The 16,739-nt window shown below is 41.7% G+C and overlaps 1 protein-coding gene across 1 annotated transcript in view; it reads right to left on the reverse strand.

Moving 5' to 3' along the window:
- RANBP17 (RAN binding protein 17) overlaps positions 1-15,873 on the reverse strand; it is a 428,276-nt gene extending 412,403 nt beyond the window's left edge. Inside the window, exons 1-2 of the mRNA XM_023218928.3 lie at positions 15,846-15,873; positions 1,043-1,189 (exon numbers count right to left, since the gene is read on the reverse strand). Of these exons, the coding sequence (XP_023074696.1) occupies positions 1,043-1,189; positions 15,846-15,863 (165 nt within the window). The 5' untranslated portion in view covers positions 15,864-15,873. The remainder of the gene's footprint in view (positions 1-1,042; positions 1,190-15,845) is intronic.
- Between the last annotated feature and the right edge of the window lie 866 nt (positions 15,874-16,739).

A 16,739-nucleotide genomic window follows, 5' to 3' on the forward strand; every position in this document is an offset into this window, starting at 1 on the left:
ATATCATGATGTAACAGAATTTTTTAAATGCCTTCTAAACGATGAATGTGCTTAATTATAATCATATGCTCACAGACTGATATTAGTATTTGGCAGTACCTATCTATGTGAAAAGATATTTTCAAATATAAAATATGTAAAATCTCATTATAGATCAGCATTAACATATGAACATTTGCAATCAATGTTGATGATAGAAAACAACTCTAAACTCCAATTATTAATAGCAAAATGTTATCTCCCAAAAAAACAGTTCTATTCTCTTCAGTAACAGACCTGTATTATTAAAAAATCTGTATCAGATTATTATATTTTGAATCTCATCAATAAAACTTTGTAGAAATTTGTTTTTTATCTTTCTATAGATGTTCTTACAAAATATCTTCCATTTTGTCTTCTGGCCCACAAAGTCTACAATATTTGCTATCTGACCCTTCACAGAAAAAGTTTGCCAACTCTGCTCTAGACCACACAGTCTCTTACTGCAATTGTTTCATAGCTATTTATATATCTGCCTCTCCAACTAAACAAAGCTACTTTAATTCATGTAAGCATAAATCAAGTAAGCAGTACAGCGCCTGGTTTGACATTTAAATATTTTACTAAATGAATATGAATGTCTGGACTACGAATATCTAGATGGGAGGTAGGCAAGAGGTAATCAGCATGCTTTCGAATCATCCTTTCATGTTTCTGAGGTAATTACAATCTGCCTCCCCTATCTAGATTTTTTAAAGTTGTTACTCAACTTCCTAAAATGTAATTTTTGCCCACTAATATGAGACATAAAAAGAGACCAACAGTAATCAAGAAACTATCCCAATTCATTTCTACTTCATTTCCTGGCTCCTCCCTAAGTTTGCTTTCCAGGTTTTCCAATTCTTTTCCTGATTAATCCCTTTAACAGTGAAACTACCGTTTCACAAAAACAAAAAAACCATGTGGCAGTATCTATCAGTTACCACTGCTAACACAGGTGTTCATTAACAATGACACACATCTACTGATCTTTCATGGTTAATCATTGTTACCAAATACTTACTGTTCCTCGTTCTAATAAAAGTTGACACTTGCTGAGACATTCTGGGCTGTCAATAAGTTCCAAGAGTGCTTTCTCAGCCTCTATTCTTTGTGTAAGATCAGTCCCTATGTAGAGATGAGTACATAACACTTCCAATTCAGCCAAACTCTTCAAAGAAAAAAAATTAATATTTTACTTCAATGAAAAAAATAAGGTAAATATTTAATCACAAAAAAACAAGGGATACAAATATCACATGTGTATTCATTAATTCAATACATGTTTATTGAAATACAACTACTTACTAGGGGATACAGTTGCAAACAAAACAGGCCCATCTCTTACTCCCCAAATTATTTACTTACAAATTGATAGTTCTGCAATGGAAAAGTACAAGAAAGGGAGAACTTGTCTACAACAAGGATTTGGAAAAGTATGCCTGAAGAAATAATATTTATGCTGAGACCTACAATGTTGAATCAGATTTTAAAAAGACTAGAAGGCAGTCCAGGCAAAGAAAGAACATTTACCAGGGTCCTTCAGTAGAATGGAGTTCAGTCATTTCAAAGCATTAAAGGTTAGTGCGGCTGATAAACACAGCAAGGAGACCCCAGATGAGGCTAGGGAGATGGATGGGGGGAAATGATCACGCACAAGTTGCAGATAACCAAATTTATATTCTTTCTCAAATTTTAAGAATTTAAGGCTGGGCATGGTGACTTATGCCTATAATCCCAGCATTGTGAGAGGCCAAGGCGGAAGGATCGCTTGAGCCCAGGAGTTCAAGACCACTGCAGGCAATATGGCAAAATCCCCTCTACAAATACAACAAAAGTAGCCGGGTACAGTAGGGTATACCTGTAGTCCCAGCTACTGGAGGGCTGAAGAGGGAGAACTACTTGAGCCTGGGAGGTCGAGACTGCAGTGAGCCATGATACCATCACTGTACTTCAGCCTGGGTGACAGAGCAAGACCTTGTCTCAAAATATATATATATTATTTTTGTTATAAGTTGATTTGGAGCTTCTGAACCAACAACTCAAAGTGCTGCATGATTTTCAGGAACTGTGACTTGATCCCAGGGTATTTCTAGCAATGTAATAACCAGTTATATTAAAGGCTCCTATTTTACAAGCATAAAGATTAAAGCGTTATGTTTATAATCCTATCTTGATGATACAAATCTAATCTCATATGATGGCATGTGACACATGGAAACCATCTAAAAAAAGAATTAGAAAATGAGTTCATCACTCCTCTCCAGCTTAAAAATTTTTTTGTTAAAGAGGTCTTCTGAAAACAAATTACCTCACTTTAAACTTGAATTAGAGAATTATTCTCTGAAAGAAAAAATACTGGCACAGATTTCAAAGTCAGGTAGGCATATGAAAATAATGGGATATTCACTGTAAAAAATGCCATGTTTTTTGTCCTTTCTAGCCTGAATTTTACGCGGCAACCTTATAGCTACACTAGCCCACACATTCCCTCACGTGCATATACCTTCTCAGAAAAGGGAATACACAATAAACATCAAAATGAGACCTACTCCAGCTCCCATTATTCTTTTTACTTCTCTCTTCCTCTCTCCTTCTTAGCTGTTTTATAGCATTTTCCATTTCCCTATCTACATCAGAGCCCAGCATCCCAGACTTGGAAATTTCCTGCTAGAGTAAACACAGAAGTCCAAAAGTAAGATTTCAAATAGGCTGATTAAGATAAAGAACCTCAAATGAACCACATTTTAAACATTTCCCCCACCTAGATTAGCCCAAAAAACCCAGATTACTACTACATACTGTTCACAACAGTAAAATGCATACAATATTTATGGTTCATGAATACATAAAAATTATCTTGTTTTCTCCAGGGTAAGAAATACAAAAACAGGGGGCCAAGATGGCCAACTAGAAGCAGTGGCGATTGGAGGCTCCGAACCAAAACAGCATGCGAATCCTGCACTGATAACCAAGGTATCCAGGTTCTGACATCAGGACTGACTAGGCAGTTGGGGTAACCCACAGGGAGGAGGGAAGAGCAAGGTGGTGCACTGGCCCACCTGAGAGCCACACAGGGCAGGGGAGCCCCTACTCCCAGCCAAGGGAAGTGGTCGGTGCCCCTCGAGGACAGAGATCTCAGAGAAAGGAACAGGCACCCATCTCTGCCATTCTCCAGCCTCCTCAGGTGACATCTCCAGGTGTAGGAGCGACCCAGATTAACAGGGCCTGAAGTGAACTCCCAGCAAACTGCAGCAGCCCCACAGAAGAGGGACCTGGCTATTGGGGAAAAAAACAAACAGAAACAACAACAACAGCATCAACAAAGAGTCCCCACAAAAACTTCATCCGAGGGTGAGCAGCCCCAAAGATCGAAACTAGACAAACTCATGAAGATGAGAAAGAATCAATGAAAGAATGCTGAAAACCCAAAAGGCCAGAGTGCCTCTTCTCCAAATGATCGCAACACCTCTCCAGGAAGGGCACAGAACTGGATAGGGGATGAGATGCACAAATTTTTAGAAGTAGGCTTCAGAAGGCGGGTAATAACAAACTTCACTGAGGTAAAGAAGCATGTTCTAACCCAATGAAAAGACACTAAGAACCAAAATAAAAGGTTACAGGAGCTGCTAACTATTCATTTGAGAGAGGAACATAACTAATCTGATGGTGCTGAAAAACACAGCACGAGAACTTCGTGAAGCCTAAACAAGTATCAATAACCAAATCCATCCAGCAGAAGAAAGAGTATCAGAGCTTGAAGACTATCTTGCTGAAATAAGACAGGCAGAGAAAAAAGAATGAAAAGAAACAAACAAAACCTCTGAGACTATGGGACTATGTAAAAAGACCAAACCTATGACTGATTGAAGTACTTGAAAGAGACAGAGAGAGTAGAACTAAGTTGGAAAACACACTTCAGGATATCATCCAGGAGAACTTCCCCAACCTAGCAAGACAGGCCAACATTCAAATTCAGAAAATACAGAGAACTCCACTAAGATACTCCACAAGACAATCAACCCCAAGACACATAATCATAAGATCCTCCAAGGTCAAAATGAAGGAAAAAATATAAAGAGCAGCAGGAAGGAAAGAAAGGCCAGGTCACCTACAAAGGGAAGCCCATCAGACTAATAGCAGATCTCTCTGTAGAAAACCTGCAAGCCAAAAAAGAGTGGGGGCCAATATTCAACATTCTTAAAGACAAGATTTTTCAAACCAGAATGTCATATCCGGCCAAACTAAGCTTCATAAGAGAAGAGAAGGACAAATAAAATCCTTTACAGACAAGCAAATGCTGAGGGAATTTGCCACGACCAGGCCTGCCTTCCAAGAGCTCCTGAAGGAAGCACTAAATATGGAAAGGAAAAACTGGTACTAGCCACTGCAAAAACACCCTGAAATACAAAGACAAAGCACACTATGAAGAAACTGCATTAACTAACGGGCAAAATAACCAACCAGCTAGCATCATGATGACAAGATCAAATTCACACATAACGATATTAACTTTTAATGTAAATGGACTAAATGCCCCAATAAAAAACACAGACTGGCAAATTGGACAGAGAGTCAAGTTCCATCAGTGTACTATATTCAAGAGACCCATCTCACATGCAAAGACACACATAGACTCAAAATAAAGGGATAGAGGAAAATTTACCAAGCAAATGGAAAGAAAAAAAAAAGCAAGGGTTGTAATCCTAGTTTCTGACAAAACAGACTTTTAAACCAACAAAGATCAAAAAAGACAAAGAAGGGCATTACATAATGATAAAGGGAACAATTCAACATGATGAGCTATCCTAAATATATACGCAACCAATGCAGGAGCACCTAGATTCATAAAATGAGTTCTTAGAGACCTACAAAGAGACTTAGACTCCCACATAGTTAATAGTGGGAAAATTTAACACTCCACTCCCAATATTAGGTAGATCAACAAGACAGAAAATTAACAAGGATATTCAGACTTAAACTAAGCTCTGGATCAAGGGGACCTGATACATATCTACAGAACTCTCCACCCCAAAACAACAGAACATACATTCTTCTAATGCCACATGGCACTTACTCTAAAATCAAACACGTAATTGGAAGTAAAGCACTCCTCAGCAAATACAAAAGAACTGAAATCATAACAGTCTCACAGACCACAATCCAATCAAATTAGAACTCAAGATTAAGAAACTCACTCAAAACCACACAACTACATAGAAATTAAACAATCTTGCTCCTGAATGACTCCTGGGTAAATAATGAAATTAACACAGATATCAAGAAATTCTATGAAACCAGTGAGAACAAAGAGCCAACATACCAGAATCTCTGGGTTGCAGCTATAGTAGCATTAAGAGGGAAATGTATAGCACTAAATGCCCACATCAGAAAGCTAGAAAGATCTCAAATCAACACCCTAACATCACAACTAAATGTACTAGAGAAGCAAGAGCAAAGAAATCCAAAAGCTAGCATAAGACAAGAGATAACTAAGATCAGAGCAGAACTGAAAGAGATAGAGACACAAAAAATCTTTAAAAAAAAAAATCAATGAACCCAGAAGCTGGTTTTTATAAAAACTTAAGAAAATAGACTGCTAGGTAGACTAATAAAGGAGAAAAGAGAGAAGAATCAAATAGACACAATAAAAATGATTAAGGGATATCACCACTGACCCCACAGAAATACAAACTACCATCAGAGAACACTATGAACACTTTTACGCAAATAAACTAGAAAATCTAGAAGAAATGGAAAAATTCCTGGACATGTATACCCTCACAACACTACACCAGGAAGAAGTAGAATCCTTGATTAGACCAATAAGTTCTAAAATTGAAGCAGTAAAAAAATAGCCTACCAAACAAAAAAGCCCAAGATCAGACAGATTCACAGCCGAATTCTACCAGAGGTACAAAGAGGAGCTGGTACCATTCTTTCTGAAACTATTCTATACCACTGAAAAGGAGGGACTCCTCCCTAATTCATTTTATGAGGCCAGCATCAACCTGATACCAAAACCTGGCAGAGACACAACAAGAAAAGAAAACTGCAGGCCAGTATCCCTGATGAACATCGATGTGAAAATCCTCAATAAAATACTGGCAAACCAAATCCAGCAGCACATCAAAAAGCTCATCCAGGCCCAGTGCCATGGCTCACGCCTGTAATCTCAGCCCTTTGGGGTGCCAAGGTGGGTGGATCACCTGACATCAAGACCAGTCTGGCCAACGCGGCAAAACCCCATCTGTACTAAAATACAAAAATCAGCTGGGCATGGTTTCATGTGCCTGTAGTCCCAGCTACTCCGGAGGCTAAGGCAGGAGAATCCCATGAACCTGGGAGGTGGAGGTTGCAGTGAGCCAAGATTGCGCCACTGCACTCCAGCCTGGTTGACAGAGTTAAGACTCCGTCTCAAAAAAAGAAAAGAAAAAAAAAAAAAGCTTATCCACTACAATCAAGTCGGCTTCATCCCTGGGATGCAAAGCTGGTTCAACATATGCAAATCAGTAAACATAATCCATCACAGAGCCAATGACAAAAACCACATGATGATCTCAATAGAATGATTCAGAAAATGCCTTCAATAAAATTCAACAACCCTGCATGTTAAAAATTCTCAATAAATTAGGTATTGATGGAACATATCTCAAAATAATAAGAGCTATTTATGACAAACCCACAGCCAATGTCATACTGAATGGGCAAAAGCTGGAAGCATTCCCTTTGAAAACTGGCACAAGACAAGGATACCCTCTCTAACCACTCCTATTAAACACAGTATTGGAAGTTCTGGCCAGGGCAATCAGGCAAAAGAAAGAAATAAAGGGTATTCAAATAGGAAGAGACAAAACCAAATTGTCTCTGCAGACAACATGATCCTACAATCTAAAAACACCATCATCTAGCCCAAAAACTCCTTAAGCTGATAAGCAATTTCAGCAAAGTCTCACAATACAAAATCAATGTGCAAAAATCACAAGCTTTCCTAGACACCAACAATAGACAGAAAGCCAAATCATGAATGAACTCCCATTCACAGTTGCTACAAAGAAAATAAAATACTGAAGAATACAGCAAGGGATGTGAAGGACTTCTTCAAGAAGAAGTATGAACCACTGCTCGAGGAAATGACAGAACACAAACAAATGGAAAAACATTCCATCCTCATGGATAAGGAGAATCAATATTGTGAAAATGGACATACTGCCCAAAGTAATTTACAGATTCAATGCTATTCCCATCAAACTACCATAGACGTTCTTCACAGAATTAGAAAAAAAACTACCTTAAAATTCATATATAACCAAAAAAGAGGCTGTAGAGTCACGACAATCCTAAGCAAAAAGAACAAAGCTGGAGGCATCACACTACCTGACTTCGAACTATACTGCAAGGCTACAGTAACTAAAACAGCATGGTACTGGTACCAAAACAGACACACAGACCAATAGAACAGAATAGAGACCTCAGAAATAAGAACACACATCTACAACCATCTGATCTTCGACAAACCTGACAAAAACAAGCAATAGGGAGAGAATTCCCTATTTAATAAATGGTGCTGGGAAAACTGGTTAGCTATATGCAGAAAACTGAAACTAGGCCCCTTTCTTCCATTTTACACAAAAATTAAGTGACGCTGCATTAAAGACTTATATGTAAAACCCAAAGCCATAAAAGCTCTAGAAGAAAATCTAGACAATACCATTCAGGATATAGGCATGGGCAAAGATTTTATGACTAAATTGCCAAAAGCAACTGCAACAAAAGCCAAAACTGACAAATGGGATCTAATTAAAGAGCTTCTACACAGCAAAACAAACTATCATCAGAGTGAATAGGCAATCTACAGAATGGGAGAAAATTTTTGCAATCAATCCATGCAACCAAAGTCTAATATCCAGAATTTACACGGAACCTTAAACAAATTTACAAGAAAAAAACAACCCCATCAAAAAGTAGGCAAAGGTAGTGGCCAGACGTGGTGGCTCATGCCTGTAATCCCAGCACTTTGGGAGGCGGTGGCAGGCGGATCACGAGGTCAGGAGTTCGAGACCAGCCTGGCCAACATAGTGAAACCCTGTCTCTACTAAAAATACAAAAATTCGCTGGGCGTGGTGGCAGGCGCCTGTAATCCCAGCTACTCGGGAGGCTGAGGCAGGAGAATCGCTTGAACTCGGGAGGCAGCAGTTGCAATGAACCAAGATTGTGCCATTGCACTCCAGCCTAGACGACAGTGTGAGACTTCATTTAAAAAAAAAAAAAAAGTGGGCAAAGGACATGAACAGACACTTCTTGAAAGAAGACATTTATGTGGCCAACAAACATATGAAAAAAAGTTCAGCATCACTATCATAAGAGAAATACAAATCAAAACCACAGCAAGATACCATCTCCCACCAGTCAGAATGGTGATTATTAAAAAGTTAAGAAACAACAGATGCTGGCCAAGCTGTGGAGAAACAGAAATGCTTTTATACTGTTGGTGGGAATGTAAATTAGTTCAACCACTGTGGAAGACAGTGTGGCGATTCCTCAAGGACCTAGAACCAGAAATATCATCTGATCCAGCAATCCCATTACTGGGTTATATACTCAAAGGAATATAAATCATTCTATTGTAAAGATACATGCACATGTATGTTTACTGCAGCACTACTCACAATAGCAAAGACATGAAAATAACCCAAATGCCCACTGATGATAGACTGGATAAAGAAAATGTGGTACATATACACCATGGAATACAATGCAGCCATGAAAAGGAATGAGATCATGTCCTTTGCTGGGAAATGGATGAAGCTGGAAGCCATTATCCTCAGCAAGCTAATACAGGAACAGAAAACCAAACACCAAATGTTCTCACCCATAAGTGGAAGCTGAACAATGAAGACACATGGACACAGGGAGGAGAACAACACATACAAGAGGCCTGTTGTGGGGGTGAGGGGAGGGAGAGAGAGCATCAGGACAAATAGTGAATGCATGAGGAGCTTAATACCTAGGTGACAGGTTGACAGGTGCAGCAAACCACCACGGCACATGTACACCTATGTAACAAACCTGCACGTTCTGCACATGTATCTCAGAACTTAAAGTAAAAGAAAATTAAATATGTATTTATATACGAAATAAAAAGGAGTCTCTTTTTCCCTCTCATGATCAACCTAAGAAGTCTTTTCCTTCATCTAATAAATATGGAGGACTGAATTTTACAACTGGTAATACTCAATATAATTAATAAACTGATCCTGCTGGCATGCATTCATCTAGGCCCAAGATTCTTTGAAGCAGACTTTGACTGCAAAAAGAATTAGGCCAAGAAATAGTAACAGACTTGCTTAACAAAAGGCAGCAAAAATGAGACTAGTAACAGTGCCTCATAGCTTTGGAGGATTAAGAGTTAGTGTCATGTAACTTCTGGTACACAGTTGTTTTTAACATTACCTAATAATATTGTAATGATTTTAATTATATCCCCTTAAAATATATGTCCATGTCCCAATTCCAGTACCTATAAATGGGATCTTATGTGGAAAGAGGGTCTTCACAAATCCCTAATTAAGAATCTTGGTATGAGATCATGTTGGATTGAGAGTGGGCCCTAAATCCACTGACTGGTATTCTTATAAGAGAAAGGAGGTAGATCTGAGATGCAGAGACATAGCAGGGAACACCATATGAAGATGTAGGCAGAGACTAGAGTGATGTTTCTGCAAGCCAAGGAACACTGAAGATTGCCAGCAGCCATCAGAAGCAGCTCGGCGAAAGGCATGAAATGGTTTCTCCTTCAGGGCCATTTCAGAAGGGACCAAACCTGTATATGTTTCAGATTTCTGGCCTCCAAATCTATGAAAACAAATTCGTATTAAGGCACAATGGCACATGCCTGTAATCCCAGCTACTCACTAGGCTGAGGCAGGAGGATCGCTTGAGCCCAGGAGTTCAAGGCCAGCCTGGGAAACATAGCAAGACTCCCAACTCAAAAAAAAAAAAAAAAAGGCCGGGCGCGGTGGCTCAAGCCTGTAATCCCAGCACTTTGGGAGGCCGAGATGGGCGGATCACGAGGTCAGGAGATCGAGACCATCCTGGCTAAACGGTGAAACCCCGTCTCTACTAAAAATACAAAAACTAGCTGGGCGAGGTGGCGGGCGCCTGTAGTCTCAGCTACTCGGGAGGCTGAGGCAGGAGAATGGCGTAAACCCGGGAGGCGGAGCTTGCGGTGAGCTGAGATCCTGCCACTGCACTCCAGTCCGGGCAACAGAGCAAGACTCCGCCTCAAAAAAAAAAAAAAAAAAAAAAAAAAAAAAGCGTTGTGAGCCCTAGAAAAGTAATATTAATAGTAATCAATTCAACCAAATAGGTTCTAAATAAACCTATTTGGAAAGATTATGGAAAAGTCTGGAAATTATTTGTCTGTTTTGCTTTACTGATATAAAGAACCTCAAGACAGAACAGACCTGGGGTATATTTACATAGTATTTAAATCAACAATGTTACCACTCTTTTTTTCCAAAGATATTTCAGATTATTAACAAATGAAAGTCCATCCAAGATAAAAAAAAAAAAAAGGGAAAGGTCTGAATTTTCTTTTATAAAAGACTGAAAGGGAAAATCAAGTTATTCTTTCACTGTAATGGTAACAAACATATACCTGGTATACAAAAAACCTTTTTAGAAAAAGGGATACACATACAAAGACCCTTACCCTGGTAGAAAGGCATTATCTAGACATATAAAGCAATTAAACTCACAATATTGTGGTTACTAACCAATCAAGCAATCTTCTGTTTAGCACTTGATTTTCTAAGGAAACTTTATTTTTCATAGTAAACTGATAAATTTTCATTTTAGTTTTATACATTGATATCTCAGAATATGATTAATATGAAAATGGTCTCAGAAAAATGGATCCCTTCTCAATTTGTTGACAAATCAGGTTTGAGTTTTTAAAGCTTCTACAAGTCTTAATGATAACATTAGAAGCCCATATAAATAACTAACAGGTAAAACAAAGAGAACTGGACATCATTCACCTCCCACAGAGTAACTGTCACATATAAACAGGCCAGGCATGGTGGCTCACAGCTGTAATCCCAGCACTTTGGAAGGCCAAGGTGGGTGAAATGTTTGAGCTCAGGCGTTCGAGACCAGCCTGGCCAATGTGGCGAAACCCTATCTCTTCAAAAAATAAAAAAATTAAAAAAAGCAATCAGCCAGGTGTGGTAGCACATGCCTGTAGTCCCAGCCACTTGGGAGGCTGAGGTGGGAGGATCTCTCGAGCACAGGAGGCAGAGGTTGCAGCGAGCCGAGATCCCACCACTACACTCCAGCCTGGGTGACAGAGCAAGACCCTGTCTTAAAAAACCACACACAAAAAAAACAGACAGCATCCAACTTTCATACCCTAGGAGACAATGATGTAATCCTGACCATAGTCTAAATAAGGGTCTTCCAAATCATTCTGGACTTATTTCTGGCCTTTGTGCCTGACACAGAATTGGCCCCTAAATGAGGAGTTCTTTTTATATGGCAAGTAAAAAGTCATGCATGTGACTATCAACAGGTGAATGCTGGAGAGTGTATATTGCATGGTTCTTAATAAACAGAAAGCAGGTCAGTGATTTCCTGGCTGGGAGGGAAGACAGCAGAGGAGTGAGGGAAAAAACGGTACAGCGAAGAGAGATTACACAGGGGCAGAAGAGCACAAGGAAACTTTTAGGGGGATGCATATGTTCATTTTTTTAATTTTGGTGACAACTTCACAGATGTATACATATGTCAAAACCCATCCAATTGCACAGTTTAAATATACACATTTTATTATCAGTTGTACTTCAGTAAAGCTGAAAAAAGAGAATAAACACTTTTGTTTCACGAAATAAATGTTCCCTAATAGTAAAACATAAATAAGCCACAAAAATCCACTTCAACTGAATTTAAAGATCTTTTCAAATACTTTCCTGTATCTTTCCCACCTTCTGGAATTAAGCTTCTTGATTACAATAAACAGAAACTGCCTTCATTTTGAAGTTACTCATTTCCCACAAACTCTTTTTTTCTTCCTCTTACTACCTTTTCCTGAGTGTCCCTGAAGGCTTTTGTCTGGATCTCTTGGAATTCTTCCTTCTTACAATGAAATAGATAATATTTGTTTTAGTGCTTTATAGTTTACAAAAGTATTTCCACCCTTTTTTCAAACCAACCCTGAAAAATAGGCTCTTGTGAAGTATGTATTTTCAGTATATTTACTCTGCAGTTTAAAAAACTGAAGCTGCGATCAAATATGCATAAATTCCTCAAGATCAGAGATAATCAAATTCTGAGTCAAATACAAGTCTACAGACCCCAAATGCATGTTGTTTCCCCCCAACCTGCCCAAATTGCCACTCTTTATTTCCATCATCATCCACCTGGAGATGATGTCCTAGTCCATACTTCAAGAGACAGGGTCTTGTTATGTTGCCCAGGCTGGTGTGCAGTAGCTATGCACAGGCACGGTCTCACTACAGATCACCACTAGAGTTTTGCCCAGCTCTGTCTCTGACCTAGGCCAGTTCATCATTCCTTAGGCAACCTGGTGGTCCCCCATTCCCATACTGATGGGAGGTCAATATTATTGATGTTGAACTTAGTAGAGACACTTGATCGGTAGAGCACACTACAATACAGCCCAGAACCCCTAAGCTCAAGTGATCCCCCCACCTCAGCCTCCCAAGTAGCTGCAACTATAGGTACATACCACCATGCCTGGCAGTCCATATTTTTACCTCTTTATATTTGTGTGCAAATTTCTTTCTCTTGGAAATCTAGAAAGATGTAATCACCCAAAAATGTCACAAACAGAATTGAACATGCTTTCCACTTTAAGTGTCTCATCTTTTTTTTTTTGAGACAGAGTCTCGCTCTGCCACCCAGGCTGGAGTGCAGTGGCACGATCTCGGCTCACTGTAAGCTCCACCTCCCAGGTTCACACCATTCTCCTGACTCAGCCTCCAGAGCAGCTGGAACTACAGGCACCTGCCACCACGGCTGGCTAATTTTTTGTATTTTTAGTAGAGACGAGGTTTCACTGTGTTAGCCAGGATGGTCTCGATCTCCTGACCTCGTGATCCACCCGCCTCGGCCTCCCAAAGTGCTGGGATTACAGGCGTGAGCCACCACACCTGGCCTGAGCAAAAAGGTTGGATCAACTGAGTCCCTTAAATTTTTCCTAACATTCTCTCGATTCTCATCAAGGTACCTCTGTTCTATCTAAAGTGCCTGCCTCTTACTTGTTCTCAATTCTATCTTTTTCCTCACTCTGCCCCCTTATCTGGATTGCCTCCTGTCAGGGAATCCAGACCTATTAATTCTTTTGGGACAGGGTATCCTAATTCCCATCTTCCTAACCAGAATGCAACTTCTTTGAATGATTCACAGGTATGCCTGAGATATTGATCCCTCTGCTCTCCAGGCAGCAGGGGCGGGGCTTGAGACATTGGGGAAAGTGCACACTGATGGCCTTTGGCAATGAGCGGGTTTATGTTAATGAGACACATAATTAACATTTTTTATGTATGTCATGATGTGAAAAAGATGTTGACCAGTACCCTAACCTCCCCTTCACAAATCTGCTTCTTTACTCATCATCTCGATGGCATAATTTTTGCCTAGCTGCCCCTTTGGGTAGGTGACAGTAAGACAGAGGTAATGGGGAACACGGAACTTGTGAGTTATTAGGCCTACTAACTCTGTAATGTTCGGGAAGTCACAACTGTTTTAAGACTCAGTGTCTTCAGAATAAAATGTATATATGCACACTTTTTAAGTTAGTGGCAGGGATCAACTCTATAGAGAGGATATACGAAAACTCAAAATGCTAGGTACCAGTTATCACTATTAACAAATGTTCCTTGAGTTAACTGATTAACAATATGATCCAACATGCTAAAAATAATTCAAACGGAGAAATTACAGTTTTTTTCTAGTCAACAAAACTGTCTGATCTTTTATTTGTCCAACTCCACTTCTAAGCTGTCTACAGGAATGTACTGTGAAGTATTGTGAAGTACATTCCTGCAAAACCAATATGGGTAGTTTCGACATCAGCAGCTAATTTTTCCAACACTGTGCCTAGATAAGAAGAAGTCTTCCAGGACTTGGTGATTTACTACACATCATCTTTCCATGTATGAAAAAATTCCAAAGTTCCACCATACCTTTTAATTTACTCTCAAGATTTACACGGGCTCTGTGAACATCTGATTACCTATTTACAATCCATAAATCCTCCTTGTGAGATTCTTCCTGTGAAAATTTCCCAGAGGGCATATTTACTAAAGTGGTAATACATTATTTTGACCTGAGAACCCTTAGAAATGGCACGAAGTCAAAAGGTAATGTGTGGGGCTTACTACATAACATTCTAGAACAGTCGATTACCAGACAGTAAGTAGTTTTAAAAAAAGACCCTTTAAAAGAATCAATAAATCAGCCAAATTATAAGTCTGTGTGATCACAGGAGGTTCGAAGAAGTCTACAAGGGGAATGAGATTCTTAGATACACTGTCACCATATTATGAAATTCCCTTCACTCTCCGAGGTCAGCTCCTGCCACCGACTGCCTCCCCTGGTCCCATCCCTTTGTCCCAACCAAACTTAACTTTCTGCAGTACACCATGTTCTTCCACAATTCCTTGCTTTGGCTCACACTGTCCTTCTACCTCCATACCCTTCCCTTCCTCTTCACCTGGCAAACACCTAGGATTCTTTCAAGGACCAGTAGACTGCAAGTTCCCTAAGAGTATAAACCATAGAGTTTTGTTCAGAGCTGCTGTATCTTCAGCGCCTAACATAGTAGGCACTCAATAATCAATAAATGGAAGAATGGAGGCTCAAAGAAACTTAAAGCATCTCTTAGCTGAGAGCATAGTAGCTCTGCTTCACTCTTTCTCAACATACACATTTGGCTGGCTGCCCTCTCTTCTGTGCTCCCATGATACTGTGACTATTTCTACCATACATTTTTCACTTGTACTGTAATTCTCTGTGAACTGTATGAGGGCGAGGATAGCAAGATGTCATCCTTCAACCCCAGAACTTTCCACAGTGCTTGAGGCACAGCAGGGAGATAATAAATGTTTGCTGTATAACTGAACGGGGATTTCAGAGCACCCCGAGGATATACAAGCACGAGTCCCATCTTCGTACCCTCTGCGAATCCTTGCGTCCGCGCCCGGCTCGGGTTTCCTCCTCCAAAGAGGCGGCCGCGGAGCCCTCCCTCGCAACTCCCCCTAGACGTAGCCCCTGTCTCCTCTCGCCAATTAAAGTCCAACTGCTGCCGCCGCTCCTTCGGTGGATCCCAAGCCCCCGCTCGGGCACGGGCTCAACTGTGTGGAGGGAGGCTGACTACAGAGCCGCGGCGGGAAGGCGGGAAGGCTGCTCCTCCGCTCGGCAGCCGCGCGAGGCGCGCCAAAGCCGGCCCAGCTGGGACTCCCACCTGCCCCAGCGCCACTGAAGCCGCGGTGAGCGCGCGTGCCGCCGGCGTCCGCACCTTCCCCCGGGTGAGCCCTGGGCCTGCCCCCGCCCCCTCCACCCACCGCCTCCAACCCAGGCTCTGCCGCCCCTTTCTCGGGCTCCGGCCAGGGCCTGGGGTGTGCAGCCCAGACCAGTGTCCCGGTCCCCGGCTAGGGGCAGAGGCAGGGGCTGGGACTCCGGGGACACCGACCCACGGCCCTGCGGCCTCCGCCGCTGTCCTCGGCCCTCGGTCTCCAGACCCCCGCGTCCCGCCGGGTTCCCAGGGCGGCGGAGCGCGGGCCCGCGGCGCAGAGCGAACTGACCTGGAAGTGCAGCGCCATCTTCCCAGGAGGCGGCGCCGGCCGGCCAGTCTGCACCCAGCACCCGAGGGGAGGGAGCGAGGGCGGGCGCCGCGGCAACCCCAGCCGCCCGCGGGGTCCCTGCGCCGCTCGCCGGCGCTCGCTTGCCCCTCACAGCCTCAGCCGCGCTCGGCGTCCGCATTCGAAGCGCTGGAGGGGCGGGGCAGGGAGGGATGGGGCGGGGCTGGGAGGGATGGGGCGGGGCGACGGAGGCGGGGCGCGAGGCGTGGCCGATAGGGGCGTGTCCTCCGGGAATCTCAACCGCCCTTTGCGCTCAGGTTTCAACTGGCGCGTGTGGTGGGTCATGACCTCCAACCTCTGCCCTTTGACACAACTACCACGACCCACCTGTCAGCCGTGGACCCTGACTCATAAGTCTTCCAAAGGCTCTCTTGACCCCTGACCCTCAAAATACAACTACTGCCCATGGCTCCCAACCCCTGCGTCTCCAGAGATTTTCTTGTCTTCTAACAGCCGCGAACCACAGACACACACAAGCCATAACCTTTGACTCCCACATGCCAGCTGTTGCCCTTGACCCCTGACTCCCAGGACCCAAATTCCATTGTTGCTTAACAACGTTTTTAACTTGATTTTGGTTAAAATTAAGCTGACCATGTCTACATGCTATTAAGTTGTAACATTCAAGCTTTACCTCTTATTCTTTGTCTGCATTTTGTTTAATATGAACTTACATTTTACACCAAATGATTCCATTGTAATGAGAATGTATTGGAACAGAAGTGGGTCAAAGTCACTGCTTTCTGATGTTCTTCGTTTTTTCTTCAAGTTCAACAGTTCCATTTGGGAGCACTGTACTTTAGTATTTAAGAGGGAAACTCTCTTAAGCACTTCTTG

Source organism: Piliocolobus tephrosceles, chromosome 4, assembly GCF_002776525.5.
Source record: "Piliocolobus tephrosceles isolate RC106 chromosome 4, ASM277652v3, whole genome shotgun sequence".
Taxonomy (NCBI): domain Eukaryota; kingdom Metazoa; phylum Chordata; class Mammalia; order Primates; family Cercopithecidae; genus Piliocolobus; species Piliocolobus tephrosceles.